The 15475-nt window shown below is 45.4% G+C and overlaps 1 protein-coding gene across 8 annotated transcripts in view; it reads left to right on the forward strand.

Annotated features, from left to right (window-relative positions):
* Positions 1–7286, forward strand: part of WDFY3 (WD repeat and FYVE domain containing 3) — a 167971-nt gene extending 160685 nt beyond the window's left edge. For all 8 annotated transcript variants that reach the window (XM_027692688.1, XM_027692680.1, XM_027692683.1 and 5 more), the window contains 5 exons: positions 275–371; positions 1341–1670; positions 2308–2419; positions 2858–3055; positions 3595–7286. In XM_027692688.1, the coding sequence (XP_027548489.1) occupies positions 275–371; positions 1341–1670; positions 2308–2419; positions 2858–3055; positions 3595–3715 (858 nt within the window). In that variant the 3' untranslated portion in view covers positions 3716–7286. The remainder of the gene's footprint in view (positions 1–274; positions 372–1340; positions 1671–2307; positions 2420–2857; positions 3056–3594) is intronic.
* The last annotated feature ends 8189 nt before the right edge of the window (positions 7287–15475 follow it).

The following is a 15475-nucleotide window of genomic DNA, read 5'->3' on the forward strand; positions in this document are numbered from 1 at the left end:
CAGTGTGAGTCTAACCCAGTTTTCAGTACTTTTGTGTGTAGCCTTGGGCTTGCCTTAAACAGAGTCTGCTGGTGAGATGGCTCTGTGGAGTGGGTTCAGGCATGAACACGTCCTTTTATAGTATCTAGTCCCCAAAATCAAGGGGATGTGACCTGCCTTGCATGCTACCAGTGCAAATATACAGTTCTACTCACCCATTTTAACTCTATAAGTAGCTCAGAAGAAAGACAAGAGTTCAGTAAAGTGCCACTTTGCCTATCCCTTGTCCCTCCAGTTCTGGCGGATGGAATTTTTGCAAGTACCAGAAACACCAGCTCCAGAGCCTGTAGAGATGCTGGAAATGCCAGAGGATTGTCAGGAAGCACAAATAGGTATGTTTTGTATTTGCCTTTTATCTGATCTTTGCTATATGTAGGTGAAATCCTGTGGTTACTGAGTGCAGAATGGATGATGGAGTTTTTGTCTTAGAAGACAGTAGGCACAATAAGTAGAGTATCTGAGTTTTGTTCACCACCTTGCCCAAGGTAGTTTCATGTTGCTGTAAGAAAAAGTGTTACCCATCATAGCTTTTTTCCTGAAGATGGAACTTTTCTCTGTGTGGTTATTTCTACTATCAGTGAACCCAGTAGATGCTACGATTGTCAAAAAACTACATATTCTTTTAGTCTGGAAGGGAATTGTAGCATAACAACAGAGTTAAAAACATCTACTGATGGAACAGCATGCTGTTTAGGCAAGCAAGGATATAATTTTCCCCTGTTGGAAGATTTTGGTCTGTGCTTGCTGATTGTTTGCCATCTCGTTTTCCTCTTGCCCTCTTCATGTTGAAGATATGGTTTGGATTTGGATCTGGATCTCATGATACTCTTTAGTAATCATTATATAAATGCAACTTTCTTTTTCTGTGTCAGTGGGAGTATAAATGTCTTTGGTAATTGCTTTTTTCTATTAACAAATCTGCACCATATTTTTCAGTCAGACAGTTTCAGCATAGCTGACTTTGCTTGTGTAAGTTTTGCTGAAAGGTTTTGCTGACTTGAGCATTTTTGAAGGTTTCGCTCGTTGTGTCTGTCATAGCCTACCTCAGATGGACTGTTGCAGGAAATAGCTTCAGCTAAGGAGTGTTGTTTTCTGACAGACCAGTGCAAAAGAGATGAATAGTGGGATTCCTGGCAGGAGCTGAATCTCTGCAAAGGCTTTGAGATGCCTGCATGCTGTTTCCCTCTCGCCATGCAGTGGTGGTACCCGCTGGGTTGTGGGCAGTGGCAGTATCTGAATAAGGCAAAAGCACAGGCCATGGCAACCTTGCTATCAACATCTCTCTTGTTGTGTGAATCCAGGGCAGGAAGCCCACGAAGAGGACAGCAGTGACTCCGAGGCAGATGATCCATGCATAGGCCAGGACACAAAACTGCCGGAGAGCCAGAGTCAACCAGGCAGCACCAGCCACAGGCCTAGGTCATCATCCAACAGAGCAGCAGCAGCGTGGTCAGCAGACAGCGGCTCCGATGACTCCAGGCGTTGGTCAGACCAGCTCAGCTTGGATGAGAAAGATGGTTTTATCTTTGTGAATTATTCTGAGGGACAAGCAAAAATGCATCCCCATGCTCAGGTTAACCACCCACACCCCAGCTATGCTGAAGCAAGGCACTACAGCAAGCTTAAACCAGGTAAAAATAATTGGGCATGCTCCTCGGTTTTATTCCCTAGTGTAATGTTATACAGTGTGGAATATCCCTTAGGTTGGTTTGATTCAGCTGTACACCTTGTGCCCCCTCCCAGCTTACTGCACACCTCCAAACTCCTGACAGGGAATAGGCTGCAAGGTGGGGGAAAAGACACTCTGCAAGTACTACTGAAAAATAGGCAAAGCACTGGAATGTCATCAAAACTGCTGTAGTCACATACACAAAACGCAGCATCATATGACCTTTTATGAAGAAAATTAATTACAGTTGGACAATACAATGGTTAAAATAAATTAAAAAAAAAAAAAGTGAGGCTATGCCAGTCCTGTCCAGCTGTGGTACAGGGCATCACTATGTCCCCATTCTCTGCAACTCCCAAGTGGACTCAGAGAAACTGGAGGGTTTGTGCATTGTTGTGTATCCTCTCCATGCATACATGCATTGGAGAGCAGTGGAAAACTGTGTTTTCCCAGAGTGAAACTTGAGCCATAGAGGGTGATCTCCAGCGGGACATTTTTTCTTTCTGCAGAGTTGCTTGTAGAAGTGTTGGGGGAGGAGGGAACAAAAATGAGAACCAGCAAGTTTGCTTTATCCCTTCCTCCTTCCCACTCATTTCTAGGATACAGATGGGAGCGCCAGTTGGTGTTTAGAAGCAAACTAACTATGCACACGGCATTCGATCGCAAAGACAACGCACACCCAGCAGAAATCACTGCACTCGGCATCTCCAAGTGAGTAGCTCACAAACAATTGCTTAAAACATTTTTGGGTGTTGTCAGCAGGAAGTGTCAGAATCACAGACTATTCTGAGTTGGAAGGGATGCACAAGGATCATCAAGTCCAACTCTTAGGTGAATAGCCCATACAGGGATCAAGTGGTACCAACCAGCCGTTGCTCTTTGCACAGTGCTGTTTTGTGGCCCTTCTGTTTGGGGCAGCCTTCTTCAAGAACTGAGATTAAAACACTGAAATAAGTAGATTTATTCAGCTGTATTATGTTACATAGAGTGTTGTAGCTCTATTTCTCAGTCAGACCAGGCTAATTGGCATGTGAGTTACTATGCAACAGTTTAACATCATACCTTCTCTGACATGTACAAACGGCCATCGGTGCCTGCGTGTTACTGTGCCAGAGTTGTTGCAGGAATGCTTTTGCTTTTTTCTTGCAGGGATCACAGCAGGATTCTTATTGGGGATGGCCGGGGCAGGGTGTTCAGCTGGTCTGTAAGCGATCAGCCGGGTCGATCCGCAGCTGACCACTGGGTGAAGGATGAGGGGGGAGACAGCTGCTCGGGCTGCACCGTGCGGTTCTCACTCACTGAGAGGCGTCACCATTGCAGGAACTGTGGACAGCTCTTCTGCCAGAAGTAAGCCAGCCAACAGTCTCCTTTGGGCTCTTTTCCATACAGAATTTTAGGCTGGGTAAAGCTGTTGCACACCACAGAACTCTGGCAAAAGATTGAGGTTTCCTTTACCGACTTAAACTGTGTGCAGGACTGTAAGGATGCTGATTTAGGAGCCACTGGAAGGCAGCCTCAGACAGGAAGATTTATGACATGGAGGCTGTATGTGAGCTCCTCTTATCCACGAACTGAAGTGGAAGTCTCCTTTCTGGTCCACTGGGTCAGGGAGGGTATTTATAGTTTCATCTCTGTAGCTCTACGTTGAGTCTAAACTGGTGACAACAGCTGTTTCTAACCGTCACTCAGAGTCACTGCACTGATTCTGTGGCGATCATATGAGTTAAATTCTGCTTCTGACACGTTGCATTGCATTTCCATGTCAAGATAAGGTTGCACAGTTTTCTGGTGTTTGAAGTCATGATGACAGTTTACACAGCTGGATAGAAAATGCATGGAAATGGAGGGGACCTGTGTTAAGCAATGCTTTATTTTTTTCTCTCCAGGTGCAGCAGGTTCCAGTCTGAAATCAAACGGCTGAAAATTTCCTCACCAGTCAGAGTGTGCCAGAACTGCTTCTACAACCTGCAGCACGAGCGGGGTTCAGAGGAGGGGCCCAGAAATTGATGGGGTCCTGGCAAACGGAGACCTCATCCAGCCCCGCTGTCACTCCAGGGACTAGTGAGAGTACCGTGCAGTGATCGGAAGGGATTAGAATATTGTCTGTTTACACTTACGTTTATACTGCGTTTTAAGCACTAAAAGTAAAAAGGGATCATTGAGTTGGTTTGTGTTGACAGAAGGTAAACGAGGCTGACAGCAAAATGAAGAGCAAGGCCCAGGAAGACATGATTAGTAACCGCAAATCCAACAGAACTGTCAACCCCTAAACCTGTGTGACGTGGCTATGGAGAAAATCCTCACTTATCCTAAACACCCCTTCTTGTCTTGTTTTTGTAGAGCTAGTCATCTTAATCGGGGGGAGGGGGAGGGGAAGGCTTTTTAGAAGATAGTTGTAAATCTGCCTTCTTCGCAAGCAACTGTGTATATTGTAAATAGGTATAATGGCCTTTTTATCTAAATATGAACTTAACTGCCTGTTACATGGGACTTCAGATTAACCACTGTACTTTGTGTGGCATCTTTATCTCATCTATCAATTTAAATACGAATGTTTAAAAAAAAAAAAAGAAACCAGAAAACTCGAAGGCATTATGTGTATTTCTGTTAAAAATTCAGTCTGTGCATGTTTGTTCTTTCAGTTGCCCACAGTATCTTAATTTAAGTGAGGCTATTCATAGAATTACATGGATTTTTTCAAAAAAAAAAAAAAAAACCAAAACATTTTTGAGAATAGGAATTTGGAGTATTTTATTCTAGCTGTAAGATAACCAGGAACTAAATTGTACACTTGTGTTGCATTTTATACCAAACTATTTACCACCTCAGTGTTGTTCATATTTAATAAGGCCTCTTTTATACATATGTCAGAGCTGCAGTTTTATTAATTACTTACTGTTTGTTAGCAGCTGATTCATGCAGTGCAAGAACCAGCTTTTATCTTCTTTAGTCAATAGCAATTGGCTTGCAGATAGGTACAGAATGAATTCCTTGTGCATAAAACTTAACCGCTGTTGTCCTGTAGCTTGTTTGCAAAAAAAGCCTTTTGGAACAATAGGCATTGCTCTAAAACAGGGTGATATTTAGTCATGTCAGAAATGCTTCTCGGAGCTCTCTTTGTCTTTCAGCACATGGCATCAACTTGAGGACAGCAGTAGATTTCCATTATGGTTTTTAAGTTCCAATATGAATTTAATTGCAGTATTTTTTTACTACTATGTCATTTATTTTGCACTACATGTGGGATGAAGTAGAGACACCGATATCCACTGGGATTGGAACACGTACATTGGATAGGCCCATGGATGTGGACTTAATTTCTGCATGAGGTCTTGCCAGTGGGTTTTTGGTTGGGTGAGGGCGGAGAGGGAGGGCAGCGGGCAGGCTGGTGTTTTGGTTACGTTTTGGTTTTTAACATATGTGTATATATTTTGTAAATGGGTGACAGACTGATCTAGGTATATTCACAATGGATTCTTTTAAAATAGCAGTAGGGATATGGCCTAGACCAACAGAAGACAGGTGGCCTCGTGTTTGCTCTGTTACTACTTCAGTGAGTGCCATCACTCACAACTTCACTTGGAATGAGTTGGGCAGACTCTGGCCCTGGGATGGCAAATAATTAAAACTGTTGCTGTTATCAGAATCGCACCATCAAAAATGCCCTCTGTGCTGGTGTGAGCTCCTTCCGAGAAGGTCCTTGACACCGTGGGGGCACACCTGTCTTCTCTTGATTTGAACTTTTAGCAGTGAATAATTTGTTAATTCTGACCACTTACTATTTACCCTGGTATCACATGTTAATGCACTGAAGGTTAAATAGGTATTTTGATACTTGTTTGTTTATTATGTATGTGCTGGTCTGTAAAATGAGATATATTCCTGTTTTGGTATGTATACTAGGTCCCCAAATGAACAGAAAGGCTTCTCTAGAGCCCTTGCACACTGTTGAGTAAATGCAGGTTTGTTGAGCTTAGCTGACCCAAATTTTGGATCCAAAGAGTGACGGTCAGGTAGCCACACTGCCTGGCTACCCTACAGATTTGACCCTAAAAACAGGAAAAGGTCCTTGGTAAGCATGTGCAGAGCACTGGAATTTCTGTGTTCAGCTGTTCTCTCTAACGTTGCCTTCACCCTTCCCAAAATGATGCAAAACCAGCATAGTTCAGAAGACAGGCTAGTGGCCTTAATGTTTTCCGTTTGAGCAAAAGGCTGTTTCAACAACTCCTAAATGCCTTTGAGTCCACAGAGCTTTTCCTCCCCTTGCCTCCAGATTTCAAATCAACCCCAAATTTAAGGACGTCTTCTTTTCTGTGGACTGGAACTTGTACAGCCACATAATTAAACCCTAATAAAAACAAGGTTATGGCAGTAACACTGATACAATCTTAACACTAAAAGCAAGCAGTTGGCATGTAGTGCTAATGCAGGCTCACAGGGACAGGGGGCCAGCAGTGCAGAGGTAGGCCGTCGACTGCATCCAGCACGGGTGGTGTTGTACACCTTTGATGTTCGGCAGCATACTAAAAAAAAAAAATTAATTATTCTTTACGATTTCCTTGGTGTAGAGGTTAGTCCCAGTTTACATTTTGCAAACAAACCAGCACAGCCCTCTTACCTAATTCTTCAGTTGCGCTGTTCCAAAAAACCACATTCTTTCTTGCTGGAGGTGGAGGGAAAAAACACACCTGCTCGTATTTCCTCTGGCAGCTGGTGCTGTGGGCAACTGTTGTGTTCACGTGGGAGTGGGGGTTTTTTCCATTTCATTCGAGCTTCTAAGGCAAATACTTGCTTTGTTTTCCATGTAAAAATCTGTTGAGCGAAAATATACTCATGTACACTAACATTAGTAGACTATATTCTCTGCAAGTACCTCACATGTCTTCTCCTGCCTTGTTCTTTGTAGTAAACTTATCCATGTACTCTTAACATTCGTATGTAGTGTGCAACTGTAATGTCATGCTTTTGAGAGGGGGTTGGCTGCCTCCAGCCAACATTCATCAGTTCAATAGCAAAACACTTTAGATAAGTTATTTTGCACTTTCTTATGTATAAAATTGGTAGAAACTTATATTTGCTTTGTATCATTTAAAGACTCCTTTTGTTTCAGTAAATGAACTGTGTATAAAATACTTATGCAGTTAAAACTGTTTTTAGAAAGTATTTTTAATTTCAGCAAGTTTGGTTACTTGTTGCATGACTATTAACACAGCTGACTTTTTGTGTCAGTGCAATGTATATTTTTTTTGTCCTGTTATTAACTTGTAAGCCCTAGTTAAATGGCCATTTATTTGTACAGCATCAGGAGTAAATTGAAGATAACTGGCTAAGACTGGAGTGTGGAATTTTGTACTATATTGCAGAATCCAATATCTGTTTTTTGGTGGTTACGTAAAAGGCCTGACGATTTACTATCTAGTGTGCAATCTGTGATATCTGAATGTTCATTGTATATTTGTCTCCAATGCAAAAAGGTAGAGTAACACAATTACAACAATACATGATTAAATGCAATAGTTCAGGTACTGAAGTATTTTTTTTTCATTTCAAATAAATACCTGCTATTTACCACCAAAAAGCTGTTTTGCATTTGTTGGAAAGATGCAACATTTGCAGCTGAATAAACATTTTTAACACGGGAGTGGTAACTAATGAGTAACATGTTTCTGTATTATCACGAGGAGTAAATTTCTATTGCTTGTTACAGTTTTGCTTTCTGAATGTGGGTATGGCCATCCATAATGATGCAGCATGAAATAATGTCTTAGTTTATTCTTTTTTGCTTTGTGTCACTGTAGAGTGTGAATTAAGAATTTGACAACAATAAGCTCTGCCAATATAGAGAAAGCAGACAGAATAATTATCTGTCATGCTGGGATAAGGACAGTGGAAAAAAAGAGGTCGTATCAAAATCCAGTTTAGATCATCTTCCTCAAGGAGAGAACGACTACTAGAGCAGAACTTGACCTTGTCTGGTGAGAAACAGCCTAAGATCCCCAAATGTTGAAGCATTTTACTAATTCTTCAATCCATTTTTATACCTTTTTCTAAGCTGGTAATGCTAAAGAATGTGAGGTTTCACGTTGGCAGTTAATTATGTGCCAGCACTGGTGGCCACCAGTTCATCTCCAACTAAAAACTGGGTTTTAATGTGTTTGGGCCTGCCATGTTCCTTGGCTGACGGGCACCAGACCTGACAGTGCATTCTTGGAATTTGACGGCAAGTGATTTCTTTAGATGTAAAAAAAGAAGGAACATCTACCAATGAACTTAACTGTCTGTGTGTACTGTGTTTCACATGGACTCCTGTGAACTCTTGGGTTTTTTTAGTTATATTTCGGTGTGCTCTTGAGCAGTAGTTATAGAAGCCATTTTCATGGCCCTTCCTAAGCCATGTCTTGGTTATATGGGATTAATAATGTCCCCTTTTCATAGGTTCAAGGCATTTCCACATTTTCAGTCTTTTCATACACTGAAAAAAATGCTTTCTCTCTAACAGTTATGGGGGAGTTACTGTGATTCTCAGCGTGGCTGCAGACACTGACAGCTGCAGCCCAGCATTCTGCTGTCATGGAGCAGGTCATGGATGAACCTCACCGAAGCATTCTGAGCCAGGTAACCATGCTGACTGGGGGTTGTAGGGTCTGGCATCACCTCCCACTCTTTTTGGGGAGAGATACCCTACTAACAGTAGCTCCAGGCTGGGCCATGCAGCCACATCATTTAGTATACGGAGAATTTCAACCTCGTTTTCCCTGGGAAAAAATTATTTGGCCTTCTTTGGCCTGTGCCATGTTAAGGCACTTGACATGGGCTTAACTTGGTGCAGCCTTTTGAATGACACAGAGAACTTGCTGTCAGTGTCCCATCCTGCCTGCAGAGTGCATGGCAGTGCCTCATCTCCACAGTTTGTCATGTGATGGAGGGCAGGGCTCCACTGTGGGAAGGTGATCCAGTCCCATGAGGTAGTTTTGCAGTCCTTGCCCTCTGCACCCCAATATGGACCTCTGCACCTACTCCTCTCAGCCTCTGCCAGCCTGTGGTGTGTTCGAAACCTCCCTTCCACAGGCCTCTGGAGAGCCTGCCTTGGTGAAACAACAACAAAAAAATTGCCCTTTTTGTTTCCTGAACAGGTTGTGAAGCCATAGACTGAGTGGCGTGGCCAAAGCATGGGAAGCACTGGCACGCCCCAGGCATGATGGAGAGTGGAGGTGCCAGGAATAAGCATAGGGCAGGGGCCACAGTCCTGATGGACCTTTTGACTGGGAAAGTGCAGTCCCAGCCCTGCCCTGTGGAGCACAGAATTGTGTCAACATTAAGATAGTGCAGCTTGGAGTCCCATTTGCAAATCGGGTGTTGGGAGAGTTAATTTGGCTCCTTTCTGTCCAAACAAAAGGAAAGCCATAGCCTTTTGAGAGCTTCCTGCACTAAACCTGGGTCTGGCAGAAGGAAGAATGGTGCTCTGGGAATTTGTGACAGCTGTAATATCCATGTTGGAACTGTAAAATCCCAACAGGCGTCAGCTGGGCCAGCAGCCAGTTTTGGAGTGAAACAAGGCAGTGGGTGAGTGATGGGCAGCTCATGGTCAGTGCACCAGCCTTTAACTCTGGCTCTACCACAGCTCCCACCAGGCAGAAGCACTGCCCAGGGCCAAGCCTTCAATTTAGCAGGCAAAACCCAATTTGTGGCCAATTTGCTGTGACCAAATTGATTTTCATGACAGTTGCAATAACTCTGACAAATCAGAAAGGTGAGGTCTGGAGCTGCTTTTCTAAGCTCAAGTGTTGTGTGCTATAGAAAATGCATTTGTGTTTTTAAAGAATTACTGGCAGTGGGACACGTCTGTCTCCACGTCAGGACGTGGATTTGATTCACTGGTGAGGTCAGTGTGCCACACCACGCAGAGAGGATGGGGTATGCAAGAGCAGAAGCAGGAGTGATGATGTGCTGGGAGCCAAATCCTGCCCTGCTCCTGAGGGAATTGAGTGACACTGCACAGTGTGTGGCTGGCCCCAAAAAAGGGCAAGAAACAGGACCAAAACTTGAACGTGGCCACAGATGAACCTAAATACAATCATGCCTGCTCAAGAGTGTGCCATGGCCCCTGGCACACTGCCCCAGCCGAGGGCCTCCATGCTGTGAGGTGGGCAGGCCAGCAGGAGATGTGACAAGTTTTTTTTTTTTAAGTGGGAACATAGAGGGAAAGCTGTGAAGTCGTGGAGGGGAATGACCAAAAAAAAAAGTAACACCCACGTTAAATAAGTAAAGGGTAAACCCAGGCTGCTGAGGGCCGGTGGTAGCCCAAATCCAGCTGGGCCTTCAGCTGATCCACCAGCACCTCCTCCCGGGAGGAGGGGCAGCTCCCTCCCCACTCCCAGTGCCACCGCAGCGTCTGCAGCCTCTGCCGCCAGCTCTGCTCTGCTGGGCAGAGCTGTGCGAGAGCAGAGACAACCTCTGGGCAAGAGTAAGTTTCTACTGTAAATATTGAGGTATCGGGGGTGTGTGTGGCAAGGCTCTTGCCCGACAGCAGTGACGAAAGCTCTGTGCCATCAGCCACGACCCCCGCCCCGTGCAGGTGAGCTGCGAGGGGGTGGTGTTGACACAAGCTCCGGGAAGAGCTTCCAGCCCTTCCCAGGGGCCAGCTTCTGCCGTGTGACAGCACGGACTGCCGCTCTTAAGGCTCGGCTAATCTCCCCAGACCATCTTGATGAAGCTGGATGGGGAACCACAGTGATGCTGCTGGGATCCAGCCGCTCTCCTCTCCTGCAGACAAAGCAGCAGGTCACAGGGATGCTCGTTACAGGACAAATGCTCCGACTGCAGAGTAACCTGGGAGCCATTTCCCAACTGCTGTGGAAGGGCAGAGCTGCCCAGCGGGTTTCCCGATGAGCTACCCAAGCTCTCAAAATTCACCCATCTGAGCAGTGATTACGATACCACCACGGGATATGTGCATGTATCTAAGAGCTGATCAGCTCCAAACTGAGCTGAGACGTGGATTGGCCGCAAAGGATAACAAAAAAGACCCTGAGATTAGCTCAGTGAAAAAAAAGACTCACTTTGGTCCTGAAAGGGAGGACTGGGGCTTAGCTATAGGAAGCTGCTAAGACTTCAGTGAAGTCAAGGCTGCTTATTTCAAGGGAGAGAGAGTAAAATAGGTTTGAGCCCAGCTGGAAAAATCTGTACTAATTAAAATACTAGTGATCTCAGGGCTACTTCTGCAGATGAGGTAAAAACCCTTGGCTCTTATTTTCTCCTTAAAATTTCTTAAAGTGTAACAGAAAAGTCTTGAATTCATGCAGAAGCAAAAATACGTTCTTTTCCTGAGGAGGCCCAATTTGTTTCTTTGTGCTGTGTCACAGGATGACATTGCTCACCGTGACAGCCGCCCAGGCAGACAAAAATAGCAAGTTAGAACATGTCACCCTGATGCGGCAGAGCCCAGAGACAGAAGGTACTTTACACTGGTTATCACTGGGAGAATGTCTTTGTAGGCAAAGCTTTGGTTATCACATGCTTTTTATGGCAGGGGCTGAGGCTGGGGGCTTAACAGGACGGTCGTGACACAGCTTGAGAAGATGAAACTTTTCTGGTAGTTTGCAGTGCAGGGGAAGTAGAAAAATCCATTTGTAGTGACACAACTCCTAGAAGCAAATTCTTTATTACAAGATCTTGTAAGCATTCCAGTACAGACTTATCTCCTCCACTGTAGCTTTGAGTTGATGAAAGTTAACAAATATTTTTAAAGAAAAAAGAAAAGGGAAAATGGACAGCTCTATAAAATGTAGTAGTAGATGAAGTTTGGACAATGATTACATCAAAGATAAACATCAAACCACAGGAATTACACACGGTCCTAAGGCAAACTATGCAATGAATGTATGCAATTGCACTTGAGTCTGTACAAAGTTATGACACACCCCACTGCCCAAGCACTCGATGTCCTGGGTCCTGATGGATCTCTCTGCATGCAGAGCAGCAGCTTCAGAACCAAGGAATACCCGGAGTGCTGCTGTACCATACATTCAGCTTGTTAGGTGAGTGACCAATGACCTAGCAGTGCCCAACTGACTGTTGTCCAAGAAAAAATCATATTAAACCAGTTTCACTGGTATCTGTTGTTTTGTGCTTCTCCCTTAGGTAGAAATCCCAATGCCTTTGACCACAACACATCCACCTGCTGAGACAGAAAATGTGACCTGATACCCTGATCCTGTCCAAGTCAGCAGAAATCCTGTGGTGAGTCTAACCTCCTCATAATTTTTATTTCCCCCAAGTATGTAAAAAGTAGTGATATTGATTTCTCTCCACACCCCCATTCTCAAGCACAAGCTGTGCTCCATCATTATTCTGCAATGAAGGCCCATATTAAATGAACTACTGGATCTTGTCCCCATTTCAGTCTGTTGCACTGTGTTCAGCACCCAGAGAGATCAGATCTCCTAAATCAAGGCTCCAAATGACCAAATGACATTTTTGTGAGTTCCCTGTATAAAGCACAAACCCCTCCTTTCCATGTGGCAGCGACTAAGCTGGTTTCTGAACACCTGCTGTTTCTGTTCAGCTGCTGTGTGAACACCGCTCCTAGTTAATCCTCCAGCAACGTGAGGTTCCCCCCTTGCCTTCCATATCCTTACAGTAAAAATGAGTACCCAGCTGGACAGCATTTTTTGCCTTTCTGCACCCACAGCTCCCCCTCCTGCAGTGCCCGTACAGTGAGCGATTGCCCTGCTCCAGGGGGAGTGTTCAGGCAAAAAAATACTCTTATCAGATCCATTGGGCTTTGGAATCCATTCCCTAAAAGGCAGGGGAAAAGCAAACCCTTGTTATGTTCTGTTCAGTAGGTCACCCTTAATGTTTGATTCAGTCTGCAATAAAAAATATTCTTTTTGTTGAAATGTCAGATGCACGAGAAAGATAGTGAGCTACAGAGCAAACAGCTTCCATTTCTTTTCATTCAAAGTGTGAGATCCTTCAATACCCTGGAATAATAAACCTCTCTGACAGGCAGCTGCTGTTGTTAGGACAATTTGCTCTTTGTCCTCAAGCTGAAAGGAGCTCTCTGCTGTGCAGGAGCATTTTGCTGGTCCCTGGGGTGTACAGCTGGTTGCTTGCAGAGCTGCTACAGGCAGCAGGAGGCTTAGTGACCAGATAGAAGAAAACCTAGAAGTGTGCACAGGGTCTGGCTGAGATGGAGCTCATTCCCCACAGCAGCCCCGCGGTGCTGGGCTGGGCATTGGTACCTACAAAGGGGCTGGTGACACACCAGTGTTTTGGCTGCTGCAGAGCGGTGCTCCCACAGCATCAGCACTGTCTGTCCAACATTCCCCCCTCACTCTGCTCTGCAAAAAAAGTTAGGAGGAGGGGGAAAGCATTTGTTATTACATTTGTCTTCTAGAGCAACCACTGTGCGCTTGAAGCCCTCCATCCCAGGAAGTGGCCAGACATCGCCAGCTGATGGTAAAGAGTAAATCTTTATTTAATCCACTTTATTAAAATACCTTTTGTCTTGGCCAATGTGGGATTTTTTCCTTTTTATTTTCTCCCCCTACCCTATCCTGCTGAGAAGGGGACTGATAGAGCAGCTTGGTGGGCTCCTGATGTCCAGACAAGGTCAACCCTCCACGGTCCTTTTTGGCACCGATGTGAGGCACGAGACAAGGGCAGCTTTGTTTCCAGTGTGCTACAGCTACAGCAGCTACTAAGTGGGAAGCTCCTGTGTGAGTCATGGAGTGTGTTGGCTGCACTGCTTATCTCTTTATTTTGCTGAACTTGGGAACACATTAGTACAAACAATGGCTCTGGGCTTTGTCCCTGGCGTTGATGGCCTTGCTGTTCCGTGGGAGCTGTCTCATCTCCATAAGGGGATGAGGGAACTCATCTCCCTCTCCCTACTTGGGACTCATGTGGATGACTGTGCAGGTTCCAGAGGTTCTTGTTCGCGCCTATGTGAGCTGTTAACAGTACTAACCAACAGTGGTGGTGTGTTGTGCGTTGGTGGAATCCGGTGTCATCGTGGTGTAAGAGAAGGGTTTGGGTGAGGCAATACTGAAATGCGCCCTGAGGCAGCATTCCCTGGGTGGCAGGGCATGTGGAAGGATTTGGGCAGGTTCCTAAGACAGATATCACCTCCCATAGCCTGGGACTTTGCACCTGAATAGGCAAGCAACCCTGGAAAACTGATGTGTCACCTGATGGAAGGGGGCCTGGCCTTACCCCAGTGAAAACCAGCAGCCCCTCACCCTGTACTGGGGCCTGGCCCGTGCCTATGGAGCCACAGTTCAGTGCTCTCAGAGGGCTGTGGTTGAGGCAGGACCCAAACAACAGGAGCAACTACAGGAATTGCCCCAGGAGTGAAAAAGAAACTGCGGTCAAGGAAAAAAGCAGGTCCGTATCATCGATTAGTAAGGAAGGAGGAAGAAGGGGAAAGGTTTGATCAAGATGCCGGTCCTCCAACAAATAAATTGGAGGAAGGAGTGAGTGAATTCAGACAAGAAGCAGAAACTACCCTGTCCCTGACCCCATCGGAGCTTTGAGACATGCCAGAAGATTACAGGACTCCAGGTGGGCAGATTGCTGCCTGGCTGATTCAATAGCTGGCTGGGATAACAGGACTGACAGTGAGCAACTGGAAGGTAAGGAAGCCCAACAGCTGGGATCCCTTCCTAGGAACTGGGGAATTGAGAGAGGAATTGGAAAAGAGGCAGCAATTTGCAGTCCCTGGAGATGGCTCTTCCCAAGTGTGAGGATGGTCTTGTGAACTCCCCTGCAGAGGGGACTGACAGAGATGAAGGCATCCATTACCTGAGAGAATCAGCAGTGCTGGGAGCCATCTACAGTGATCTGCATGAAGATGTCTCCAAAGTTCCAGAGGATGTCCTGTGCACACAGGCCATGTGGAGGACAGTGATTCAAAGTGTCCCAGCATCGTAACAGCTTGGCAGCAATGTGCTGCCGGGGTATGGATGCACCAGCTATGGAGACAGTGTCTTCTTGGGTCCAAAACTTTGAAGCTGATCTCTCTACCTCCTCATCCCTATGGGCCCCTTGGCTATCAGGGGTGCCCCAGTCCTCTCCTGCCCCAGGCACATGCTGCATGGTGCACCCTGGCTCTTCCCACATGACCAGGGGAGCATGAAGTGGGATGGTGGTGAGCTGGGAGCCCCTGTATGTGAACTGAGAGGGAACAGAGCTGTTAAGGGGCCACCCAAAATAATGGACTGGTAAAGACAGAAGGCGAGATAATGCCCAGGAGTCCTTCCCAATCTAAGTGTTTCTGTGATTGTACAAAAGCAGTAATAGCAACCACCAATACATCTTTATCTAATCATCTGTTTCACAGAATTTGCCTTATCCCTTCCTTTATAAAATTCAAAAGAAGTTATGGATGGACCCTCTTCTGAGAGGATAGCCACTCTATTAGGAGGAATAAAAGCCCCCAACTGCTTTTATTCTCTATGCAATCAGAAAACCACACAGGGATAAAACAAACAAAAAAAAGTCCCAGAAATCTCCAGTGAGAAGGAAAACTCTCACTTCGTGTTACATCTGGGTCAATGTTTAGAAGCTGTTTTAGCTGCCAGGTCACTCCTCAGAGCACCTGCTGTTCATTTGCAGTGTTTTTCATTAGCAGCCTGCATTCAATACCACGTATTCAGCTTGGCAGGTACCCAGCACTGCTCCTAAAAAAAAATAAATCTGTGTTTACTTGTCACGAACACCCCCAAGCCCTTGGTGTCTCCTGTCTGGATAGATGGCTAGCTGCCC

This window comes from Neopelma chrysocephalum, unplaced genomic scaffold (genome assembly GCF_003984885.1).
Source record: "Neopelma chrysocephalum unplaced genomic scaffold, ASM398488v2 Primary Assembly neopelma1_88, whole genome shotgun sequence".
In the NCBI taxonomy this organism is placed as follows: domain Eukaryota; kingdom Metazoa; phylum Chordata; class Aves; order Passeriformes; family Pipridae; genus Neopelma; species Neopelma chrysocephalum.